Source organism: Myotis yumanensis, unplaced genomic scaffold (genome assembly GCF_028538775.1).
Source record: "Myotis yumanensis isolate MYYU_CA2020_CCGP unplaced genomic scaffold, mMyoYum1.0.hap1 SCAF_3, whole genome shotgun sequence".
Taxonomy (NCBI): Eukaryota; Metazoa; Chordata; class Mammalia; order Chiroptera; family Vespertilionidae; genus Myotis; species Myotis yumanensis.
Window position 1 is genome coordinate 137,713,958 of NW_027223754.1, and position 27,359 is coordinate 137,741,316.

General features: G+C 35.5%; 1 protein-coding gene across 1 annotated transcript in view; it reads right to left on the reverse strand.

Annotated features, from left to right (window-relative positions):
• PTPRQ (protein tyrosine phosphatase receptor type Q) overlaps positions 1-27,359 on the reverse strand; it is a 213,317-nt gene that overhangs the window by 119,322 nt on the left and 66,636 nt on the right. Inside the window, exons 16-23 of the mRNA XM_070409661.1 lie at positions 25,822-25,982; positions 24,958-25,103; positions 20,407-20,575; positions 18,627-18,917; positions 18,089-18,364; positions 17,564-17,715; positions 14,195-14,336; positions 12,299-12,568 (exon numbers count right to left, since the gene is read on the reverse strand). Of these exons, the coding sequence (XP_070265762.1) occupies positions 12,299-12,568; positions 14,195-14,336; positions 17,564-17,715; positions 18,089-18,364; positions 18,627-18,917; positions 20,407-20,575; positions 24,958-25,103; positions 25,822-25,982 (1,607 nt within the window). The remainder of the gene's footprint in view (positions 1-12,298; positions 12,569-14,194; positions 14,337-17,563; positions 17,716-18,088; positions 18,365-18,626; positions 18,918-20,406; positions 20,576-24,957; positions 25,104-25,821; positions 25,983-27,359) is intronic.

The window sequence follows — 27,359 nt, forward strand, 5'->3', positions numbered from 1 at the left end:
GACAGCAATGAAAAGGTGACCACCCTTTCCCTACCAGAGTTGTAACAAAGGAAAGCATTACAAATTTAATGACCTTAAGAGTTTCAGGGCTATTCAAATGATCCATTTCATATTAGGTAAGCTGTGGTAGGTATGTTTTTTGAGATATGAGTTCCTTTCATCCAAGGAGTACAATTTATGTATGTAAGTTGTTGGCATGATTCCCTTATTATTTTTTTGATGTCTGTAGTGGTTTCATTCCTAAATGTTGACAATTTATGTCTTCTCTCTTTTTTTTGCCAGGCTTGCTAGAGGTTAGTCAATTTTATTTATTTCAAGAACCAGCTCTTTATTTCACTGATTTTTCCTATTGCTTTCTGTTTTCATTTAATTTGTTTCTGTACTTATTTTTATTATTCTGTTCCTTCAGCATGTTTTGGACTTATCTTCCTTTTCTTTTTCTAGACTCCAGTGGATGAGTGGGAAAACAAATTACTGATCGGAGTTGTTTCTTCTTTTCCAATTTATGCATTGAGTACTATAGATTTTCCTCTATTCAATATGTTAACTATATTTCACACATTTTGATATATTGTATTTTCATTTCATATCAATTCAATACATTTTTAGGTTACTATATTTCTTTATTTCTCTTGAGACTTCCTTTTAAACAAATGGATTCTTTAGAAGTACCACTTTTTGCAACTGGTTTGACATCACATTTCAGCTTCAATTTTGGCTCCTGGGAACACTTAAACATAATTTTAAAAATCCACAAAATAGAGATGCCCTGGCCCAGATGGTGTCATTAGAGAACTCTATCAAATGTTTAAAGAAGAATTAATTAACACCAAGCATACACAATCTCTTCCAGAAATTAGAAGATAATCATATTATGAAGCTAGTTTTAATTTATCAAAACTAGACAAAGTGAAAAATAAACCCACAGCACTATAGACCAATATTCCTCATGAATACAGATGTAAAAACCCTTACAAAATATTAGCAAATAGAAATCAATAATATATGAAAACAAGCACACCATGATCAAGTGTGGTTGATTCCAGAGACCAAAGGCTTGTTTAATATTAGAAAATCAATCACTATAATTCACGATGTTAACAGATTAGAGAAGAAAATCACATGAACATGTCAATCAATGCAAAACACATTTACATAAAATTATTTTTTAAAAATTGACAGCTACTAAATCAGACACCATACACAGGAGAAAAAAGAAAACCTATGAGACCCATATAAGGTAAGTACTGTTATCCCTATTTGAGGGAGAGTATGTGGGAAAACTGAAATTGAGAGAATTAACATATCTGGTTGGCAGGGAATCTCTGCAACACAGCCTTGTGTGTAACTGCCAAGATCTACCAATTGCTAATTATTTTTATTGGGAAACCATAGAAATTTACTCTAAAACACATCCAGCAACACAAAACTATAAATCCTAATTTCTCTCAAATCCTCTTCACAGTAGTAACCACTGTGTCTAAAGTACTTTTTATTATTTTATTTTTAATTTTTATTTTATTTTTCAATAACTGTTTATAATCAATATTTTTTTGTATCAGGTGTACAGCATAGTGGTTAGAAACTCATATACTGTACAAAGTGTTCCTCCAATATTTCACATACCCACCTGGCTCAATACATTGATATTATAAAATTATTGACTATATTCCTTATGATGTACTTTACATTCCTACTACTACTTTTTATATAACATTCTTGGAATGACAAAATTATGGAAAGTGGAGAACACTAGTTGTCAGGGAGTTAAGATAAGGGGAAGTGCTAGGAGGGTGGGCATGAATTATGTGTGGCCATAAAAAGGCAACATGAGGAATTATTCTCATGAGAATGTCCTCTATTTTGATTGCATCTGTATAAACATTCTGTTTGTGATATTGTACTAAAGCTTTGCAAGATATTACTATTGAAAGAAACTGGATAAAGAGAACACAGGATTTTTCTTTATTGTTTCTTATAACTGCATGTGAATCTACAACTATCTCAAAAAAAAACAAACATTCAGTTAAAAAAGTACCCCATAAGACATGCCTTTCGTAGATATTTTATCACATAATTGTATAAAAATCATTTTGTGGCTGAAAGTTTCTACTTAAGGTACCCAAAGTATACATATTGTACTGATCACTCTTCAAGGCCTGTATATTCATTGATTGATTCATAAAATATTTATTGAGCACCACTGTATGCCAAACACTCTTATAGATACTGGAAATAAGTGTGAACCACACAAAGAAGAAGTCCTATCCTCATGAGCATGCACTGTAATGAGTGCAGATCCACACACATGGCACATGTATAGAAAAGTAGAGCAAGAAAAGGGATAGAAAATTCTAGCTAGAAGGAAGTTCAATCATAAATAAGTCAGATCCTTTTTGAAGACGTGGCCTGTGAGGACAAATTTCAAAAGAAGAAGAAGAGACGCATATTTAACTAGCAAAGAGAATACTGATTTGTAAAGAATTTTATGGGCCACTGAAATGACTATGGAATTTAATTTTTGTGACTTGAAAAGCTCCGTAAATATAAAATGAACAAAGCATTTTCTGTCTGAAGAGATTACTACAGTGTTTGAGGAAAATGGTAAAAAAGAATCACTAATTTTTGAGTTACTTATATTATTTCTTACTCTAAATTTAGTAGAATGTCCAATTTTCCATGATATTATATTCAAACTTCTGCTGCAATTACATATAAAACTAAGACCAGAGTGAGGCCTACCTCTCTTCTTACACTCTTTCCAATACAATGCCCTCTACTATAGTCAGAATTCCAACTTGGCTTGACCCTTGTATTGCATTCTTTTATGCCAGTGTTGCCTCTTGCTGTATCTTGGGATCCTATTTACTCTCCTCTATTAATTTCACTGTTTTCATCAATAATGATGGTGCCACAGGGTGGTTTACTCTGAGTGCATTAGCATACCCATAATCTTCAGATCTCCCTAACCCCACCTTCTAAAAGAGCTCAAATAAAAATAAGAATGTTCTTTGAGATGCATAGTTGACATTTCTCACAGCATGTTAAAGGACCAAAAAAAAAAAAATTTAGAACACGTGGCTATTTTATTGATGTATATCAGATGATCTAAACATGAAGCATAACTGCCTATGAAATTCAAGGTTCAAGAACATGTCATTATCTTCCAATTAGGTTGCTGAGTCTAAGTTTCTTCTGTAAGGCAATTCTGAAGCTACCAAAGAGCAACATCCAATTCTTATTTCACTTCATTACATTCTTCAATAAAATCTATTTCCCCTGAATTCCTATTTGATTAGATCTCTAATCTACACAACTGACTAACATATTTCTATAGTTTTGTATTTAACTGCTTTATATTTATTGGACATGCCTTTGTAATAATGGTGGAGTTGTTTGGTCATGCAGCGCAGAGATCACCAGTGCCATTCAAGACTCAATAGAGCCTGCACATAGTAAGCAGGCATTGTCAGATGTCCACCACTCTACAAGTGCAAAAGATACTTCTCCAAAGAGGACATACAGATAGCCAATAAACATGAAAAGATGCTCAACCTCACTAATCATCAGAGAAATGCAAATTAAAACCACAATGAGATATCTCCTCACACCTGTCAGAATGGTTACCATCAGTAAGTCCAAATGTTGGCGAGGATGTGGAGAAAAGGGAACCCTTGTGTACTATTGGTGGGAATGCAGATTGGTGCAGTAGTATGGAGTTACCTCGAAATATTGAAAATGGAAATGCCTTATGACTGAGCAATTCCACTTCTGGGAATTTATCCAAAGAAACCCAAAACACTAATTCAAAAGAATATATGCACCCTTATGTTCATTGCAGCATTATTTACAATAGCCAAGATTTTGAAGTAGCCCAAGTATCGGTCAGTAGATGAGTGGATAAAACACTCTGGTATATTTACACCAAGGGATACTATGCAGCCAGAAAAAGGAAGAAAATTATGCCCTTTTGGACTGCATGAATGAACCTGGAGAACATTATGCTAAATGAAATAAACCAGTCAGAGGAAGACAAGTACCATATGATTTCACTCATATGTGGAATCCAGTGAACAAAGTGAACTCACAAGTAAAATAGAGACAAACTCATAGATAGAGAGCAGATAGCTCTGGTGGCAGGAGATGGGGAGAGGAGATTAAGCAAAACAGAAAAAAGAGAGAGAAAGAACTCATAGGCATGGACAATAGTGTAGTGCAGCCGTGGGCAAACTACGGCCCGCGGGCCGCATCCGGCCCGTTTGAAATGAATAAAACTAAAAAAAAAAAAGACCGTACCCTTTTATGTAATGATGTTTACTTTGAATTTATATTAGTTCACACAAACACTCCATCCATGCTTTTGTTCCGGCCCTCAGGTCCAGTTTAAGAACCCATTTTGGCCATCGAGTCAAAAAGTTTGCCCACCCCTGGGGTAGTGACTTGGGGGGAGGGGGAAGTGGAGTCAGAAAAGAGTATATAGGGCAGTGATGGCGAACCTTTTGAGCTCGGCGTGTCAGCATTTTGAAAAACCTTAACTTAACTCTGGTGCCGTGTCACATATAGAAATTTTTTGATATTTGCAACCATAGTAAAACAAAGATTTATATTTTTGAAATTTATTTTATATATTTAAATGCCATTTAACAAAGAAAAATCAACCAAAAAAATGAGTTCGTGTGTCACCTCTGACACGTGTGTCATAGGTTCGCCATCACTGATATAGGGAATAAGTGGTAATGAAAAAATAATCTTACCTAATAATAGACAAACATAGTAATTGACCATGCCTTCGCTATGCCTCCCATTGGCTAACCAGGGTGATATGCAAATTAACTGCCAACAAATATGGTGGCTGGCAGCCACGGAGCTGGAACAAGCAGGAGGCTTGCTTGCTCCAGTGATGGAGGAAGCCAAGGTTCCCCGCCTGCCGTGGTCCGGCTCTAAGCTCCGAAAGCAACAAAGGTTCAATTATAGAAGGTAAATAAATCCCAGATACCTGTTTTCAGCCAGCCGTGGCCACTGAGCTGGAGCCTTGGGTTGCCCCTGGCAGTGGAGGAAGCCAACCCCTGGCTGGCTCTGAGTTCCACTGGAGGCTACATACAAAGTTTCAATTATAGAAGGTAAATAAATCCCAGGGAAAAAAAAAGAAAAAAAGGAGAGGCTGGGAGCTTCTGTCGCTGGGGAGGCTTGGCCAGCCTGAAAACAGCCCTCAGCCCTTCACCCAGACTGGCCAGGCACCCCAGTGGGGACCCACCACCCTAAAGGTGGTGTGGCCAACCTGAAAACAGCCATCAGCCCCTCACCCGGGCTGGCCAGGCACCCCAGTGGCACCCCAGTGGGGACCCCCACCCTGAAGGGCAAACCAGCTGAACCCCACCCGTGCACCAGGCCTCTATCCTATATAATAAAAGGGTAATATGCAAACTGACTCTAACAGCAGAAAGACTGGGAATGACTGGTCACTATGACACACACTGACCACCAGGGCGCAGACGCTCAATGCAGGAGCTGCCCTATGGTGGTCAGGGCGCTCCCACAGGGGGAGCTCTGCTCAGCCACAAGCAAGGCTGATGGCTGCCAGTACAGCAGTGGTGGTGGGAGCCTCTCCCGCCTCCTCAGCAGTGCTAAGGATGTCAGACTGCAGCTTAGGTCTGCTCCCCGCTGGCAAGTGGACATCCCCTGAGGGCTCCCGGGCTACCAGAGGGATGTCTGTTTGCCAGCTTAGGCCCAATCCCCCGGGGAGCGGGCCTAAACCAGCAGGTGGTCATCCCCCGAGGGGTCCCAGACTGAGAAAGGGCACAGACCAGGCTGAGGGACACCCCCCCATATGCACAAATTTTTGTGCACCGGGCCTCTAGTAATAAATTAAAAGGGAAAAAGATACTTCTCATCTGATGTTCATTCTTAAGAAAAGTATTATGTTTAAAAATTAAGTCTGTATGAAATATACCTTGTAAAACCCTTGAATTTCAATTAGAGTAGAAATGCTAATAGCTGTTTCTCTCTGATCTGTGACAGGCACTCTAATGGCTTTTGTGCTTTTAGCAATTACTGACTGGTAAGTAGAATGTGTCAATTCATTTGCTTAAGAACAAACAGGATCATGCAATTTTCCTCCATGTTTGACTTCTCATCTCAACCAAGGAAATAGGTGAGAAGAGCAAGTCAGGGGGAGGCAGACAAAGGGAAAAGTGAACTTTTGAATTAGTACAATGATTTGCAATCCTCCTGAGAGACACTTTTACCACCTACACTCAATCTATTAAAGGGTACTTAAGAATGGTATGAATTCTTATAAATGACATAAATATTTTTTTAAAAAGCTTGTAAATGGAGATCAGATTTAGTCATAATTACAGTTTTCCCAGTAGACTCTGCCTTGCTCAGAAAAGTCCACAAAATAGGAATCTGAATAAAGTACATAACAAATACACTTTTTTAAAGGATAACAATGGGCTATATGAGCTTTTTCTTTCTTTATATAAGAGTCCATTAATATAATTTCAAGCTTTATGGATTTCCAGTGGGTCCCTACAGGTACCTGACATCTCCTATTGGACAAAAAGCTAATAAATCAATACAGAAAAGAATACATTTAAACACTAAACTGTATAGTTTACTTTTCCTCTATTAAATGTTGGGCAACTGAAGGATATAGCTTATTTTTCGCTTTTGATTCTAAATTACTGAACTTGGAAGCTTTTTGAATAAATCCAACTCTAAGGTTGTCTTCCAGGAAAGACTACTGAGTTTTTAAAACTCAGTATTAAATCATGACATTTACTAAGTTTTGAACATGATATGGATCAGTGCATGCATTTTGAACTAATTTGAGATTCTAAAAGTTAAGTCTTATAGACACATGAACTTGCTATAATATTTTTATTGGTACATCTGATATACTGTGACGTAAAATTATGTTAAAAGTACTAAGTTTAGGGGCCTTCATTTATACTTGCCCTATTCCAACATGTTTGACTGTGACAATGGAACCAGTTTAGACCCCAAATACTAATCTCCTCATAAATTCAATGACCATGATGCATTTTTAACTGTGCTCAGATATGACCAAGTTTACACTGAGGAAAATATCCCAAAATCCCTGAAAGGAATGCTAAGGTCAAACAGTAGGCAGTGAGAGAGTGAGTCAAATTTGACTTTACTTTATGTCAAAAATAAGCACAGAGCCGGTGACTCAGAGCTGACTATACACTGTGACTAATCTTAGACCACCATAAATTACAAGTTTGTAACAGCTATATAACTGTTTCCATTCTGAACAATGAATCTCCAGTTTTACTAACATCTATCCCATTAACAAACAATTCATGTGAATCCAGATAAAAGCAAATTATTTCCCTAATAATTATAATTACAAACTAGAGCAAAATCTTCATTTTAAAGATGAAAAAATAAATATTTTTTGAAGCAGCAATTAATTCTTGTTTCATATGAATGACTCTTCTTAATTAAAAAAATAGATATTGTATTTGCCTGGGAGAAAATGCATGGTTATTTGGAAATAATATATTGCTCTGGAGTAAAAACCTTATGAAAAATTATGAATTTCATAAGAAAACTAATTTCTTTCTACTACAAACATGAGTGCCTTATAATGCCCAAGGCTCTCAGTTAGGAGCTGTGAGTAAAATGAAGACAAATAAGACATAGTCCCCAGAAACAAAGAGTTATAGTGAAATATAGAGGTTCTCAAACTTCAGCACTGTTTTACCCACATATCTTGCTTAAATGAAGATCTGTGAGTCTTAATTTCCAAATTCTGATTTCATAGGTCTGGGGTAGGCCCTGAGAGGTGTATATTCTGATGCAGGGCGTCAGAAGACCAAATTGTGAGAGCCATGTGTCTTTAGTAGCAAGGAACAATGTAGTACATTGTACAATATGTCTATGTCTAATATTTGCCTAATTAATTTATTAAGAATTCCTGCAACCTCCACTCATGATGTCTTTTAATCCCGAGTTAAGATGCAATTCAAATCTTTAATTAAAATTATTTTTGAAAAGACCTGAACCTTAATAATGAGTCATCTACTTTGTTTTCAGAATCCTGAGCTTCTCATTTATCTCAGAAATATTGTCCTCTTGTTTCACCATTTTCTAAAACTCAGCCCCTGTCCAAATGAGGCCGGGGGAATGTCAAGGGGCGGGGGGAGAAAAGGAGACATATGTAATACTCTTTGTAATACTTTAAGCAATAAAAAAAGACAGAAAAAAAGACTGTTTTACCTGGTGCTAGACCACCCTGATGGAGACCACCTGCCTGGATTTGAACGTATTTTCTTCTCCCGGACTGTGCATAGCAATGATCTGCCTCCCACCCGCAGGGGAAGCACCTGTCACCCCTTTCTGGACTTCTCTGACACTGTTTGCCTGTTCTCACTGTTACATATCACCTGCCATCAAGTTCCTTAGTAATCTGCTCCAGTACTTTCCAAAATGTACAGAACATCAGCTACTTTTAAGCACCTGGAGAGATGCTTAAAAGTACAGATTCGTGGGCTTTACCGTTTGAGGCTATGATTTAGCAAGTCTGGGGTGAAGTCCAGAAATATGTAGCCTTAAAGCTTCACATATAATTGAAGATTTGGAAAACACATTTAAGCTGAACTTTTAAGAATTAATACAATTTTTTGTGACATAGAAAGGGAGAAGGACAATATAAGAAGGCAGAGCAATCTGATGGTAAGAAGTGGTGAGCATGTTTAAAGAAGAGAATGTAAGCAATGACTAGTCCATAAAGTTTGGCTAGAGGCATCAGCTTTATGAAGAGATGTACTAGAGGGACATAAGGATGGAAAGCTAGACAGAAGCCAGATTCTAACTGTGATGAATTCCGGGAATAGTAAAACATTGGGTGTGTTCTGGGCCATCTCCTACTAGTACACATTGTGCTTTTCATTATTACCTCTATACTTCAGATAACCACATCTACACATTTAATTTTTATCCTTCAGATAATAAGCTTCAACTGTCAACACATAAATCCTCAAAATTGCATATTGGAGCCAATTTAATCAAAGTAAGTGGGTGGAAAAATGAGACTGATGGTCAGTCTAGATGAGTATGGGTGATAAGGCCAGTGTAGGGTATTAACACAGGAAGAACAGAGGTCTATTATAAGATGGGAACAGTCAAGTTGGAGAAGGGGGGGGGGAAATTGCACAACCATGGCAGAGATTGGAGTGATAAGATCTGATTTTATATAGGAGAGATGGGAGAGAAAAAAGTCACATAAAAATATGAGGTATGGTGTCCAACTAATCCTATCTAATAAAAGACAAAAAGGGTAATTGACCATACCTTCGCTACGCTTCCCATTGGCTAACCAGGGTGATATGCAAATTAACTGCCAACCAAGATGGCGGCCGGCAGCCACGCAGCTGAAGCGAGCAGGAGACTTGCTTGCTCCAGTGATGGAGGAAGTCAAGGTTCCCCGCCTGCTGCGGCCCGGCTCTAAGCTCCGAAAGCAACAAAGGTTCAATTATAGAAGCTAAACAAACCCCAGATAGCTGCTTTCAGCTGGCGGTGGCCACGGAGCTGGAGCTGGCTCTCAACTCCAGTGACAGCAACAAAGTTTCAATTATAAAAGCTAAACAAACCCCAGATACCTGCTTTCAGCAGGCTGTGGCCTCAGTGCTGGAGCCGGCTCTCAGCTCCAGTGACAGCAACGAAGTTTCAATTATAGAAGGTAAATAAATCCCAGAATTAAAAAAGAAAAAAGAAAAAAAGGAGAAGCTGGGAGCTTCAGTCACTGGCCTGCCTGAAAACGGCCCTCAGTCCCTCACCCAGACTGGCCAGGCACCCCAGTGGGGACCCCCACCCTAAAGGGGGTGTGGCCAGCCTGAAAACAGCCATCAGCCCCTCATCCAGGATGGCCAGGCACCCTAATGGGGACCCCCACCCTGAAGAGGGTGTGACCAGCTGCAAACAGCCATCAGCCCCTCACCCAGGCTGGCCAGGCACCCCAGTCGGGACCCCCACCCTAAAGGGGATGTGACCAGCTGCAAATAGCCATCAGCCCCTCACCCAGGTTGGCCAGGCACCCAAGCGGGACCCCCACCCTGATCCGGGACACACTTCAGGGCAAACCAGCCGGCCCCCTAAATATCTACCTTATTTAGATTGCACAAGGCCTCTATTCTATATAGTAAAAGGGTAATATGCAAACTGAACCTAACAACAGAACAACTGGGAATGACTGGTCACTATGACACACACTGACCACCAGGGGGCAGATCAATGCAGGAGCTGCCCTCTGGTGGTCAGTGCGCTCCCACATGGGAGGAGCTCTGCTCAGCCACAAGCCAGGCTGATGGCTGCCAGTACAGCAGTGGTGGTGGGAGCCTCTCCTGCCTCCTCAGCAGCACTAAGGATGTCTGACTGCAGCTTAGGTCTACTCCCCGCTGGCAAGTGGACATCCCCTGAGGGCTGCCGGGCTGCCAAAGGCATGTCTGATTGCCATCTTAGGCCCAATCCTCCGGGGAGCAGGCCTAAGCCAGCAGGTGGTCATCCCCCGAGGGGTCCCAGACTGCGAGAGGGCACAGGCCTGGCTGAGGGACCCTCCCCCCGCCAGGTGCACAAATTTTTGTGCACCGGGCTTCTAGTTATAAATAACAGGCATAGAAAACTGAGAAAGAGAAGAATTCATCCAACATAAATTTCATTTTGAATATGAATATCAACCTAGTCCTCAGGTGAAATTTTCTAACTGTGTGTGTGTGTGTGTGTGTGTGCGCGCGCGCGCGCGCGCGCAACAGAGACAGAGGGATAGATAGAGAAAGAGATAAAGAGAGAAAGAAAGAGAGGGGGGGAGAGAGAGGAGGTGTGCAAGCATGCACAAGAGGGGAGGAGGGATAAAAAGCAAAAGAGACTAAATTGATTAAATAATGTTCTAGGGGAGACATGAGATTGAAACAAAAATGAGCAGCTAGATTCCTGAAAATAAGAAGGCAATGACATTGCTGAGAGAATATCTGGAGAGTATAAATGAAGATATGGGTAAAATTTTAAGGAGAGCAAATCAATATATTTTATATTACTAGTAAAATGAGTGATAATATCAAATATGGATGATGGTGTGAGTAGAATATAGTCAGAACGGGAGCAGAAATTTCCTATGGAAAATTGATGGAGTGTACACAGGGATGTAGAGAAGACTGTGAAGTCTCTGGGAGACTTCAAGAAGGTGAGTGTATAGCTGAAAAGGTAGAACTATTTCTTTTTTTTCCCTGGCATTACTCATCAGCCAGGATCTGGTAAAAACAAACAGGGGGATCCTCTCAGATTAGGGAATCTCCTGGAAGATGAGTCCCAATTACATGGTTTGAGATCTAAGGATCAAGAAAAAGGTGCTGAAATGCATCCGTTGCAGCTGAACAGGGAGAACAAAGGTGTCTATAGAGATGTCGCATTTGAAGGATGAGAAGGAAAGAATGCTGATAGGATGCTGAAGTCAGGGAGAACGTACTCTGTACCTTGAAGTTCTTCAAGGGTAGAAAAGTGAAGTAAAACTGGGTGACACTGATTTCAAAAAAAGGGAAGGGTTAAAAGATGTTTCCAAGATGAAGAATCTGGATGTACCAAAGGTAAATAATTATGCCAATACCCACAGTCTCCACTAGGGAAGACATCCAAGGAAGTGGTGTTACCAAGAAGAAATCAGGTTTTCATCTACATGCATCTGTTCCATGTTGGAGAACTTGGAGGATGAAGGAGATCATGACATAGCATGGACCACTGTTAGAAAGAATGAGTTTCCTTTGTAGACCAGGCCTTAGTGACCTGAATTATTTTTAGTCAAATAATATAAAGAAAAAAGTCTGGCATAGGGAAGGAATCATATGAAAGTGAGTCCGACACTGCAGCCATGGAAGTCAGAGAAGATTCTAGAATTCCATAAAATAAATTTAAAAATACAAAAATTTATAAATTCATTCCCTATTTTAAATTATAATGAAGCATAACTTAGTAAGTTTGGAGTTTGGATAGTAAGAAACAGATATTTGTGGAGACACAGTAAAACAGATTTTCTCTCCTTTTTCCCGTTTTGTCCTCCCAGTGTTGTAAAGAGGAGTCAATATACAACATACCTGGTACTCTGCTAACACATGTGATAAAAAAGTATGTTTTGCACTTTTCAATATTTTTTTATATCTTTAGATAAACATGCTATAAAGATTATAATGATATTGACAAATGTATGACATAATCCATGAATAGTTACCTGTTTCAGATTAGTTATCTCTTTCAGGTAAATTACCTGTTTCAGATTAGTTACCTGTTTCGGGTAGCGTGCTGATATTGCAAGTACTTTCATCGCCTTCACCCGCTGAGGTTGAAGCTCTTATTTTAAAGACATATGAGGTATTGGCAAGAAGTTTCATGAACATATACATGTGATCTTGGGGTGAGACTTTTGTAGAATTCCTCTCAACTGTTATCATATAATGTGTAATCACTCCATTTGCCTTTTGGGGTGGGTCCCACCTCACTAAAGCGGACTGCCAGCTAGTTGCCTCACACCGTATGTTCTGTACAACATCTGGAACTTAAGAGATAAATGTCTAAAGTTAAAATTTATACACATGTAGTAGATACATCATTTAATTATGTGATTGCTAAATAAAATCATATCTAGTAGCGGCAGAATAAAAATTTAACATATCAACGGTTCAATTTGTGCTCAAAAAGTTCCCTTTTTTACATATGACCCCCTTCTAGCTGAAACAAATGGCAGTTGGTCTATTTTCTCTGCTCTCTTGTTAATCCTTACAATACTAAACCATTCACTTAATACTTTCCTAGGCCAAAGCCGCAATCACATCCTCAAAACTGCATAGTCAGAGGCAACTGCATAGTTTCAAGTTCAGGCAGCCACTGAAACTGGCTCCTTTATTTCTTAATCAGGAAGGAGAAGTCTTAGCAATACTTTATTATGAAAACTTTTTTGTGCAAAACAAAGATATAGGGTGCCTCCCTGATATGGCTCATCTGGGCCTAACAGTACCAGCAGACATGTAACCAATTTGGGGCGGGGGGAAGCTTTTATATTGAGATGGCCTCCTTGGAAGAATTGTGAAGACCTGACTCTTCAGTACATTTATAAAAATCGTTGAAGGGAAGATTTAAACCAGTCCTAGTTTTTAATTACATCCACGTTTCCCTAGAACTTCTCTGAATTCACTTGGAAGTGACCCCGTTTTTTCCAGAAGTGCTCTTTTTATGGTAGATATAGTTAAAGAGCAATAAATACCCAGCCCACCACAGTGACTGGCAGGCTGAAGAGACTGGTTAGTTCCCATGGAAATGTTGAATGACCTGACGACCTCTATTGTCAGCATAGCTTATCCTATTATAGTAAAAAGAGGATGCTACAAGGAAAATCAGAATACAGTTAGTTAATAGATTGCAAACAAGTAGTGAAAGGAGCCAACTAGCTGTCATTATGTAAATCACAGTTATTGAAAGAATATTCAAGTAAATTTGACTTGTTTACAGCTCTCTCCCCTGTTCCAAATTTATGTCTTTACACACCCGTTTGTCTTCCTCTGGAAGATACAGGCATCAGAACTACAGGAGAATACTTACAGAATGAGTGAAATTTAACATTAAAGAAAAGACAATTTCACATCTAATCCAAGGTTCCGGCAATTAAATATCATTAATTATTTGCTTCTTTTTTTTCAAAAACATATCACAATATAGTCATAAAATATATTAACAAGAGGCAGTTGATAACTTGCTTAAAGTTAATGTACAAAACTGAATTTTGTGAACATCTATTTCACTGCCTGAAGCTAAAAACTATGAATTAACCAGCTGATGTTATAACTCTTAAAGTTGAAAATGTCCTATTATTTAACCAATCAGGGCACAGAATGCTGTGGTCTTAGGAATTAAGTACTTTTACAGATATATAGATCCTGCTTTGTTCCTAAACTAGTCTTTTGTTAAAATTTCCTCAGTTTATAAAGAAAACAAAAGTGTGAATATATGCATATGAACACATGTATTTGATAGCAGACAAGACCCAGCCTAGTTTTAAAGAATTAAAATTCAACTTCCATTTGAGTGAACTATTAAATAATACTTTATCACGTAAACTGAAAAAGGGAAGGGGAAAGGGTTAGATACAAATGAAATATCTTAGGTGATTCAAAATGCTGTGTCTAACCTGATTCTTGGGTTGTGAATTTTAGTACGTTACTAAATTGATTGCCATTTCCCACTTTGGTGAAGGCAGAGATGCTGATAGAGTAGGTGCTGACTGGCTCCAGTCCAACAAGCTTGGCTTCAGTTTGAAAACCTGAAATATTCTGAAAAGCAGGAAAACAAATTAATCACAATGCATCATCAAAAACGTGTTTGTAACTGGAAGGCATATTTCAACACATCAAAGTTATGCCATGTTTAACCTATGATTTAATAAGCATGGACATTTTAATTAAAAGAGAAAATATTAAATGTTTTTGTGGCGCAGGGAGTGCACAGCTGATACTGCAAGGATAAACTGGACATTCAGCATGAAGAATCTCGTTATTGACATTTCTTAAAAGACTAGATTATTTTGTTTTCATTTTGCCTCCCAGATTCTTACTTGGAATTACATCCTAATTACTTTCTTTAAATATACCAAAATTAAAGTCCTCAATTTAAATCCATTTTACAGGTGGTCAAAGATACTTGATTTTTCTTGAATTCATCTAAATTCATTTTAAATAACCAATAGTATTCTGTTTAAGTAAATTAATTTATCATCTACTATATGCTAAGCAAGGGAATACAGCAGTGAATAAACAAATATCTGCTCCTATGAAGCTTATATTATGAGTTTTCCTAGACAACTCCTACATTTCCTATTTGACAGAACTTTAGGAAAAAGAGATAAGAAAGAAAACAGCACAGGCGCCCAAGAAAGAAAATGTTTTCTCACAGAAAATTTTACCATTGAGTATGAAATTTTCATTCACAGATAATTATCCTAACCAAGAGAGCAGTTAAGTAAAGAAAAAGACAATATCCTTTGTGGTATAACTTTAAGAATATTGCATTATATCTGACCCAAAATATAAAACACTTTGACTTATTTATTAAATATTTCAGTAACAGAAATTTAGCAAGATTACTAACTCTTGGGTACTTAGAATCATATTTTAAATTAATCTCCGGCAAGTCCTTGAACTCACTACATTACACTATTTCCTTTCATTTTTTCACACTATTTACAAAGCATACTGTCAGATAACCAGCATATTAAAGTACATATAAGGCATGGCCCCTGTCATCAAGGAATTTTAATATTAATTAGAGAAATCTACAATCAATTGCTACTAAGAAAAAATTAAACACAGTGTAGGCAAATTTTGATTTTGGTTAGAAAGGCTGGTACCCAGAGAACTGCCTGAACTCAAGAGTTGACAATGAAAGTGTGAGAGTGGATAGTAAACGGGTTGACACAAGAATAGCAGTAAGAAGACCTAAGTGAGGAGTATTGCTGAACATCTTTTAATAGAACTTTTCACTGAATAAACGATTTCAGGATACAGGACCGGCCTGAGTTATCTGCAGACCCGGATCTTCTTGATCTCCACGGGAACCACTCTGGAGTGACTGGCCTGGCAGACAATTGGAGTGGCTCTGGAGTACTCTACCTCCATGAACCCACATATAACTCGAAAAAATAAAAGTAAAAAAATAATAGAAACTGATACTGTTGCGGCATAGGGGTGGAAGAAAACAGAGAAAGAAAAATAGGAAAATAGAGAAACAAAACAGTGGGAGGGAACTAGACACAGTAAATTAGATGTCAAGAAAAGAAAAAGGTGGCATGAGAGTACATTGAAAGAAAACAAGATCGTGAGAATTGATGGAAGAGAAAATAGATGTAAAAAGAGGAACTAAAAGTAGTAGATTTTAAAGAAAAACTATGTTCTCCACCCCAAAATTATATAATCAATACTTTATGGTATAAAGATTATATTTTGCTGCCAGTGGAATGTTAATGGTAGTACTCATATTGAGAGAACAGAATGTCTAAAAATCTTAGAATACAACTTATTTTCATAGTAAGATTATGACATAATGTCATGTTATACTTAGGGCTATTACATTGCTGGATGGATATTTTGTTCTTTTTATAACTATGTATAATAACAATAATAGCTAACACATTTATCACATGCTAGGGGTAGTCCTAAGTGCTTTTTGTAGATTCTTCCTTCTAACCCTCACTTTTTAAGGTATGTATCTTTATAACTCCCATTTGGCACTTAAAGAAACTAAGTTATAAGAGGTTAAACAACTTGTCTAACGCAGAGCAGTAATTCTTAAAAGTAATGGTGTCGATGCTGGAGATCACTGTTCTGAGAAGAAAAGATCGCACAATGACACCCCTGCTCCAACACGCATACACATTATCCCACAAACAAGATAACATTAAGAAAATGATTCATTTTTCCCTTTTAATATCTGTTTGCCAGTGACCCCTAGAGCCAAAGCAAATTAAAAGTTGGAAAATGTTAAGATTAGAAAAGAGATAGATATTAGAGGGCTAGAGACTTTAGGTCATTAATATAATTTCACACTTTTGGGAAAGAGAGTCCACATTTATGGAGTAAATATAATTCAAATTCTACTCCGCCTTTCAGATTTTGAAGTAATACATTGATTTCCAGAAAGTTATTTGTTTCTTATGATATAATCTTAATCACAGATTTTGATTTTTTACTATTCCCTTTGTAAGCTACATACACTATAAAAATGATTTAACATCAACAATAAATTGAAATGCATATAACAACAATGTTTACTGCAGATTTTTTATACTCTTCTTGCTATAACTAAATAAGAGCATACCAGTGCTTCAATTTGCCTTTGGGAAAAAAAGAACACTTTAAAAAAAATAAATGTCATGTATTATAACATATTTTGGCAATTAAATGCTAGAAATCATAGAAGTATATTTTAGTCCTTTTGTTACATCAGTTCTTTGGCTAGTTTTCATTGATTCTGAGACCTAAAAATGGAGGAGGGAAAGGGTGTTTAGTGTTGCAAACTAATTAGTGTTGCAAGTAAAAGATAATGATACATCTTAAAATACCAATTAGTGTGGGATTATATGCTATCAGGGAAGATTACCAGAAGTCCAGTAAAAACACTTTTCAGAAAAGGTTAAAACCATTAACTTGGCACTTCATTCTAACAACGAGTAGAAATATATTACATTTAAGATAATAACAGTTTTTAGTCTGAAAAATATTTTACTATGTACTTCCCAGCACTCACAAAATGGTGCAATTATTTCTTAAAATGTAGACGTGTAGAAGTTAGAAATTCTAAGTAAATCATTCTATGAACTCTTCAGCTTCCATATTTGGCAAGTATTTTCTGTGTTTTCCGTAAGCATCCTTCAACTGCAGGGAACTAAAAATGTTTCTTGAAAGATGGCCCTTGTTTAAAGCAATCCATTTTCTCCCTGCATGCCAAAAGTTTCATTCACGTTCTGAATTTTTTAAATAAAAATATACTGTCATAATCAACCTACCTTATAAAATATAGTATCAGTTTCATGTTCATGAATTTTAAAACTATACACTTTAACAATACCGCCTGGCACAGGACTCGGGCTCCACTGCAGCCACACAGAATCTGAAGTGTAGTTGATTAAAGTCAAATTTTGAGGAGGTGCTAAAGGCACTGTAGGAAAACACATTATGAAACTTATATTCGTGATTTTTAACATGAAAATATCATTGTGACTGTAGCTTCCTGAAGACACTAGTTAAGAAAGACTTACAAAATGATCATGTTTTAATTTCAGAAACCAATAGCATAAACAATGATGTTTTTGGAACCCAGTAGTTCCAAAGCAGCTTTAAACAGAACACTTCGTTCTGAAGCCCGAATTAAAGAAGAAAAAAGAATAAAAGTTAAGCGAAGTAGATGAATAGCTGGAAACCTGTTACAAATAGACAATCAAATATCCTCTCATTTCCATGCGGTTCCTTTCAAAAGAGAGAGCAAGTGCTGCAACAGTGAAGCATTGGAAGAAAGAGGCATTCCGGCTTACCTGACTCGTCTGTGTAAAAGAAAAGAACACTGGAAGGACCGAGTCCCTTCACAGTTCTTGCAGCAGCAAAAATACTATATAGTGTAAATGGTGAGAGCTCTTCCAATATTATATAGTTATCAGAAGTAATGAAAGAATAGCTTTCATTTGGTCCTTGTAAAGTTAAATCATAACTTATTATGGCACCATTTGGTTTTACTGGGGGATCCCATGATAAGAGAACTGAGGTAGAGGAAAGGTTTTTAAAAGTGTTGATTATTGGTGAAGTTTCTGGGACTATAAAAGAAAAAAAGAATATTAAATGAAACCAAAGTGAATTAGCATTTTAAAAAGGCTTTAATAATAATGGGACTTCATTTTATTAGCATCTAATTATTTAAATTTTAAGAAACTTAGAGCTTATTGTGTTTATCGAAAGGCTAGTTACTTGAGAACAAATAATCTATATAATTATAAAAATAAAGTTTTCTGTCAGAAAGAAATATAAATTTTAAAAAAACACAATCTGCTTAAGAGACAATAAAAGGATCCAGCCTACCATCTTCTTCAGTTTTGATGTGTAGCTGGGCAGTATAGGTATCAGAAAATCCCTTTTCGGTTGATGGAGTGATTTTTAATATATAATCAGTGTATTTTTCCAGATTATCAAAATACATGCTTGTCTCATACGTAACTAGAGGTGGTCTTACGTGGCGAGGAGTCTGCTGTAAGCTCAGAGAGACATAGTAGAAGACTAGACCGTTGGGTTGAGGTGGTGGGCCCCAGCTTACATTTATTGCAGTTGACGAAATGGACTCATAAGTCAGGTTTCCAACAGGCCCTTCAGGTACTATGACAGGTAGTGTGCAAAATATAAAAATTATCAGTCACCCTAAATAATGTTAACTAAATTCACAAACTGAGGATAATTGTTAAAATGGCATCTATTGCATCATCAGTTCTTAAATTGTTTAAATGCAGATACAGTAAATATCACCTATTATAAAATATCTTCTAAATAATGTTAAAAATCATTCAAAATAAGTCCTGTCATCTCACACATCTATTATGTGTGAGAATTATTTTTCTATAATATTCTCTTGGCTTTTCTTTCTTACAATATGGAGATTATGAGTGTGTAGATATGCATGTATGCATGTGTATGTATATATATATATTTAAATATTGCAATAATGTAATTAGCTATAAAATATTTTTGTTTCTAAAAAAATGCCTGAAATAATATTGACCACATATTGCATTAAAACACTTTTGTTAAAGTCTATGTAAACAAATATCTCCATATATTTTACCATATCTTATTCTGCTGGTTAACTTGTGAACTATTTAAAGATTGTTCCAACAAGGAAAGTATTCACTCCTCATATATATAGTCTGTCAACTTATAATCTTCAGATGATAAACATGGAATTTTACTCTCAGCAGTAGAGGTCAGTACCATTTCTCAATATGAGACTAGTCTTTAAATAAAAGTGGACAAGGTGGGATTGGGGGACCAATTGAAGGGATTAGCAAATACAAGTTGGTAGTTACAAAATAGTCACAGGGATGTAAAGTACAACATAGGGAATATAGTCAATAATATTATAATCACTATGTATAGTGCCAGATGGGTACTGGAAATATCAGGAAGAATACTTTGTAAAGTATATGATTGTCTAACCACTATGCTGCAAACCTGAAACTAATGTAAAATAATATTAAAATGAATAAAAGTTACAACCATAAGAAGAAATAGGCAATGATCCATGTATCATATTCTCAAAGCTGAAACCTAAAAAACATTGATAGTTTCAGTCATTATAGTTAGCACAAACAAGATTCTGCAGAAGCCGCATACAAGAAACTTCTGGGGTTAAAAAAGTTATTCTGGGCATATTAGTCACAAATACAAAACAAACAAAGATGCTGCATAGAGTCCTATGTGGATTAAAAGACTGAAATGAAATAGCTGCTAGAGAAAAAAGTGTATTTCCTAAAGCAAATGGGGAAGCATAGCAGCTATTAGAAAACCCATCCATGTGTACAACTGTTTTTCATGGCCAAACCGAATGGCTGTGACATCCTTTGAAGCAATAACAGCAACACAATTTTCATGAATAAATGGTAGCAGTTTATATGAAGAGAAAGGCTATTATTATTGTAATAGTTTTATAGCTATGTTAAATGCATTTTTAAACTTTTATAATGACTAGTTAAATGTGCCTAAATAAAATGTAGGTCTTACTACAAATACATACAAATAGAAGGTTGTGAAATAATTATAAAGTTTTAAGTTAATCCTATTAAATATTAATAAATACTTTTCATTTACATACTGTCTTGATCTGTGTATACTTGAACTATGTCACTGCTTTTATTGCCATTTCCAACTGAAGTACTTGCTGTTACCCAAAATGTATAGTAGCTGAATATTGCCAGTTTATCTATTATTGCAGATACGGTCATATTGTCAAAGTCATTGGTGACTTCATGGAGTGTAAAATTCTGAAAAATAAACATATTGTTTTAATTGTTCAGAATATAGTTTTAGTATACATGAACATTTCAAAAATAATTATTCACGAATTGGTTGCCTCATTATTTTAATATGTTAATCTTTGAGGAAAATCAACATAGGACATTTTATTGCAATAATTAAACTGGAAATATGTTTGTACTAAAAGAGGAATCTATGGTAGCAGTTTTTTATTACAAAATCAATACATAGAACAGCGAAGAGGACAAAACTCTTAGCAATGAAGAAGGTCCAATGACCAACTGAAAAATGCTACATCTTTGCTGACAGTATTAGTTTTCTTATGAAACATTCAAGTATTTTTCAAAATGTTAATGATATATTTTAAAATTTGAGAGTATAATGTATTTTTAATTTTCCCTTCCTATTAAAGAAGAAGGAATTATGAAAGTATTCATCTCTTTCTATTAACTAACTAAATATAATTATTCATCTTTGATAAGTCTTCTTGTTCTCTATAATCCTGGGGAGGAGAGGAGGGCAGTTAGATACACTCTCTTATATGCAGAGTAAGAAATTTTATAAATTTCTGGCCTGACTCCTAGTTATTGGTCCCAAGGCATTGTTTAAATTATTGGGAAATTTATGCGATCATTTTCTCTCGAGCAAATATTAAACACAAAACACACAAAGAAAATAAATTTTAAAATAGAGGAAAACAAACTTTTAACAAAAAAAAATTTGGCAATTAGTATGAATCAATTTGTAATATGTTCATCTACATAGAGAAATCTAAATCATTCCAATCTACACAAAGCCCTTACATAGAGTTCAATAAACCTGTCTTCATTCTGGCAGGATAGCTCTGGGAACATCATCTAAGCTCACAGCGCCTTCTTCCTCAACTATAAAATGGGAATAACCATTTCTACTTCACAGAGAGCTTTGGGGATTAGATGATATGAAGCACATTAAGCAATTAAAACCATGTCTGCACATAACAAAAAACAACAAATGGCAATTAGGTCATTTAACTTAATAACATTGAATAATCAATTTGACTAAAATTCGTAGTTAGGATGATTTTACACCATATCAACAAATTAAATTCAGCAAGTTTTTGAGGTTCCTTTGCCAATATTTGGGGAAGAAGAGAAGAATGAATGTAATAGAAGATCTATTACAATTTTGTGGTGATTTATTTAGGAGCAGACAAATTAAATTAATGTAACAATCTCACACAAAATATGATTTGTGAATTTCAATATTTTCCAACACATCTACTTCACACATAGAATAACAAGCTTATATAAAGTACCATGTAAAATGTTAACATAGTTTTTTGGTGTAACTTTTAATTTTTCTTTATAATAGCATTTATTCTGATTACCTATTATATGACCTTGATGACAATTAAGTCACAAATTATTTTGAATCAGCCAGAAGTTATTTATACTGAGTGTGCATAGACATGCATAGACATGTAAAGACATAACAAATTTAGAATTAAATCAATTATCTAAATTATTTCATTCCTTTATCTATTTTTGGGAAAAAAATCTTGTGATTCAAATGATCTAATTAAAGTTTACCCTTTTGTGTATAGAAATATAGTCAGAAGGTATTTAGCAAAAACTTTTCAAATTTGATTAATCACCTAGTATTTATATTGCACTTTACAATATACTAAGACAATGTCAGGCATACTGAGGAGACATACCATGAATGGGTAGAAATTAAAGTGCAGAAGCATTAATACACTTTATAAAACACAATTTGCAACCATTGAGAACAGAATGGGGATTGTCAAGTAGTAGTAGAGCGATTAACTTCCCCAAAATAAGAAGGAAAGATCACTACCTACTCAAGTGCTCCAAAGTATCACTAAGTACTGAAAATAATGTTGGTCTATTAAAATAATTTATGTCCTTTCAATTAAAAATATATTTTATAAGGGGATAGACGGGGATGGAAGATGCTGGGTTTTTTTAAATATGTTTTTATTGATTTTTAGAGAAAGAGGAAGGGAGATGGATAGGGAGTTACACTGAGTGGCCAGATGATTATGAGTGGCCAGATTATTATGACCACCCCCATCAGTACAATGAAGTGAATTAGTTATGCAAATAATAATAATAAAACCTTGAGAGTATTTGCTTAGGAAGTTTTAAATATTCCGTATTTTTGGAAGTGTCAATGAAGTACTGATGGGTGGTCATAATAACCTGGCCACTCAGTGTAGAAACATCCATGAGAGCGGAACTCATCAATCAGCTGCTTCCTGCACGCCCCCTAACTGGAGATCCAGGCTGAAACCCGGGCATGTGCCCTGACTGGGAATCCATCCTGTGAATTCTTGGTTCCTGCGTAGATGTTCAACTACTGAGCCACACCAGCCGGGCTCAATTAAACTATTTATTGAGTATTGAACCTATGCATGACACAGTACAGAGGACTTCGGGAGATGGAAAGAGAAGTGACACATGACCCTTTTCTTCAGGTTGTTTGTTACAGCATAAGGGAGCCTAAGACAAGTATGAGATACCAGGACTGGGAAGCAGAATATGGCGTGCCATGCATGAGATAATTCTACAAATCTCGGCGGGAAGGAGAAGGAAAAGCATGGGGAAGAAAATAAGTTATACACTTATTCCATTACATAATTTTGATTTTGAGGATTTCTTTTATTCTGCCAATCCAAAATAGAAAATTAGGGAGTGAAGATTTTGATGCTATATTTAACATTAACTGTAGGAAGAAATTAAAGCACAGATGAACTTCAAAAATGTGTGAAATGTTTAACATCATTAGCTTTTGCCCTCTTGCAGCTGTCAAACTTAAAAGCATTCTCAAGATTATTTAATAAAATATTACATTGTCTAAGATAGATAAATTGCAAATGAGATTGTTTTTATATACCCAGGTTTGAATAAGGAGGCTCGGAAGATCATGTTGAAACAAGAGTTAGATGTTTACACTTGATTATTTAGACACGGACAAAGAGAACCAAATTAAAATCATGAATAAGCCATCAAGTAAATTGTACAGAAGCAAAAGCTTTGGTAAGATTCAGAATTACTGACACCACTTAGCACATTTTTGGCAATTTGTGAAAAAAGAAAAATCTGCAGTTCCAATCATCTCTGTGACATAATGACATTGCTAAAAGTATAAACAACATTATAGTTAGAAAATATTAATAAATTATATACTAATCCCCATATCTCTTCCCCAAATAGAGCAGAAGAAAGAGGTATAGCAAAAACTGCTTGATGCACAGAGTAGGGGGTGGGAAGGATCCTCCCTCTTACTCCTTTCTTAGCAGGCCTAGAATGGAATGTAAAACCAAACCAACCTCTGGACTTTCTTTTACTCACTGCTGGGTTAGTGCTGAGACAGCTTGCAAAGTTCTGCTCTGACCCCATTCATTAGCGTAAACGTTACTACAGATGCATTGCAGCAAGTCATGCTGTAGGCCCAGAGATTGCTGCTCATAGGACTCACTCTAGTAACTAAGCCTGGGGTGTCAGTCACAAATGGGATCAGGCAGCCTGGAATGTCTAAGACTTATCTCTCTTCTCCTGCTCAAAATGATACGGAGAAATAAGAATGGCCAGAGTCACAACCAACATGCAGTCCATAGTGTCTATCAGTAAACGGCAGGATATTTTCTAAATTAGTGTTTTCCATATCATAGCCCATCTTTCCTCAATCCTGATCCAGTCACAAGTCCAATTTTATTCTTTTAATACATATTAGTTCTGTAAAATATTTAGTTTAGAAAGATAAATTCTGCTGAAAAAATATTTTCTACATGAAATGCATTTTAGCTATTTTCATATTATCATTCATATCTTAGAAAGTGTCCAAGTGTGTGAGTCTAGTTACCTTGCATACCTCAAGTTAACCACATTTCTAGTTTTCATTATATTGGATAATAGTGATAATAGTTATTACTACTCTAGCTAACAATTAAAAACAGTTTTTAAAAATAAAAAACACACAAACATATACAAACATGAGAGGTATTTGTATTGTATACAAACAAAAGAAAATTTGTCTTAGTTGAGAAATAATTGAGGGTAAATGAAACCATCAACTCTTTAGAGAACACTTCTTAGAGGAGTGGAATTAGGGCCATATTTTTATACGGAGTTTTAAATAGGTTGCAGCTTCATTGTTGATAATACCTTTGAAGCTAATATAGAAATGTGTGTGTGTGTACACATACATAGAGAGATTAAAATATATCTGACATTTCTCCACCACATTTTTCTGTCAATGGGAGCTTTATAAAATGACTATAGATAATTATCAATATAAGATAAATTATTTTTTCTACCATGCCGAGTCTATACCATCATCAGTTGAAGGATGTAAATAAAGAACTAGGAGAAAACTCAGGTCTTACCTGCACAAAAGTACCTGAAGTATTTCTGTAATAAACAGAATAATATTGTATAACCCCATTAGGTTTTGAAGGTGGCTTCCAAAAGAGAATTATTGATGAAGAACTGATATTTGCATAATGAACATCTTTTGGGGGATCACTCGGTGCTATAAAAAAAGCAATTGAACAGAAAACTGAACTTGTGGCTCCAAATAATGTCTGAAATGTTCTAAATTTTACTTGCCTTTGATAAGTGATAACTGTTTTTTTTTTTAAAAAAAAAAAACAACTTAAGTTGGAATACCATCTAATTACAAGTCAGAAATGAAATCCGTAAGGCTCAATGGGCAATCCCTCTAACACTATAGCAATATCCAAGCAGAGGAAAGACTGATTCTTAAACATAAAACACTATCTTAGCTCTGAAGCATGTCTACTGCCCTGGATTAAAAAAAACACACATTATAACGAGTTTCCAATATAGAATATATGATATGAAATTCTAACTTAGAATTTTTAAATCGAATAATAGAGGATAATGGTAGAGAGCTGACTTTGTGCATTTTATTTTGTCTCATTTAACAAACACATAAAATGTTTACTAAGTGTCCAGTTCTGTTCTGAGTGCATTTACAAATATAGATTCATTAAATCCTCATAGAACCTTGTGAAGTAGGTACTATATTGTTTCCATAATGCAGATAGGAGACTGAGGCACAGAGAGGTCAGCTAACTTTACCATTATCACACAGCTAGAAAGTGACCAAAAAGCAATTTTGCCTCCAACCAATGATAAATATTAGGCTTAATAATATATATTTATAATTAACACATGTTGTCTAGGCAGGATATTCTTTTACGTGGTCTACAAGGATAAGAACTCACCTCCCTCAGGTGTTCGAAAGTTAATAATATTGCTTCTTTTTTTCCCATCACCAAACCTGGTGCTAGCTGTTACATATGCGTTATATTCAACATTATAGTCCAAATCTGAAAACTCTAATGATATTTCAGTTACATTAATAGTTCTTAATGATGACCTATCCCTGAGAGAGAAAAAAAGAGATTATCTGTAGAACTGACTTTTAAATTAAATGTTACATATATATATATATATATATATATATATATATATATATATATTGAGCTGATTACATTAAAAACGAACATGTGCACAGAAATTTATTAATCCAGACTAATAAGATAATGATGCCACTTATCCTGAAATGCTAGAAAGAGAGAACTTCAGAATTCAATAAATGAATTTCTTTTGTTTTCAAATATATTCAAATATATTTCAAATATATTCAAATATATTTCAAATATATGTCTAATGTGTTTATATTAGAGTTTGCTTGGATTAATTTTAATGAATCTCTAGGAATACTATATGTTCAAAGTAATCACAGCATTTTTTTCATACCAATGTTTTAGTTGTTCAAATATTTGTCCTTTAAGTGTTGACAAAATCTTATTTGTAATATATATTTATCTACAAACTCATTTTTCATATATTGTACAAAAGTAATATCTACTTCAGACAAATTTGAATAAATAGTAAATATCTGAATAGTAGTATCTAAAATAGCAAATATGTATTTATTTAATTAGAAACAAGACTGGAAATAATGTACATATAACATATAGGAAAAAATAGAGTTCATATCTCTCATTCAATTAAAATCCTAAAAGTATTTAAACTGTCAATCTAGAAAAGAAAAGAAATACTCTTCTTGTAAGTAGTAAAACCCAGGAGAAGGGAAAAAAGTCAAAGAACAAAATATTGCTAAGTAAAAGTGTCCTATAATTATTTTGTTTCAGTTATGTTAGTTCAGGCTCCATAGGTTTGAATTGGGTATAGATTACAATCTAAATTAAAGAATGAACCTGTATATAGAGGTGTGAAAACTGCATTTCTAAAATAAATTTAGATTTTAAGAGCAATAAAATTAATTATTAAATAACTTATGAAATATGGCCAATATCATAGAATAAATACATATCTCTTATAATCTCATTTTTCCTTCTTTAGAAACACAAGGTATCTAAGACTTCAATGGTTACTCTCTATGAAGATGAAAGGTCCTTTCTTTACTATTGAAATATGTGAATTCCTGAACAATTAAAAGGGTTTTAGGTGAATCAAGGGTACCCACAAAGAGACATTTCAGCCATGGCGTTACCATTACAAAAGCATCAATTAACTCTGTATATAAGTATGGTTATCTGAAAAACACTGAAAACTTACCATAGTGAGAAATATATGGACTCAGAGAATGCTTTTGGAGACAGGTAGGATAGGCCAGATTACTCAGCAGGTGGAAACAGTTTGATCAGACGTCCTTTTTCAAAAGCAGGAGAGCTTTCTTAGACCTCACTGACACTACAGGAGAGGGTCTCCTCAAACTCAAGGCTGTGGCTAT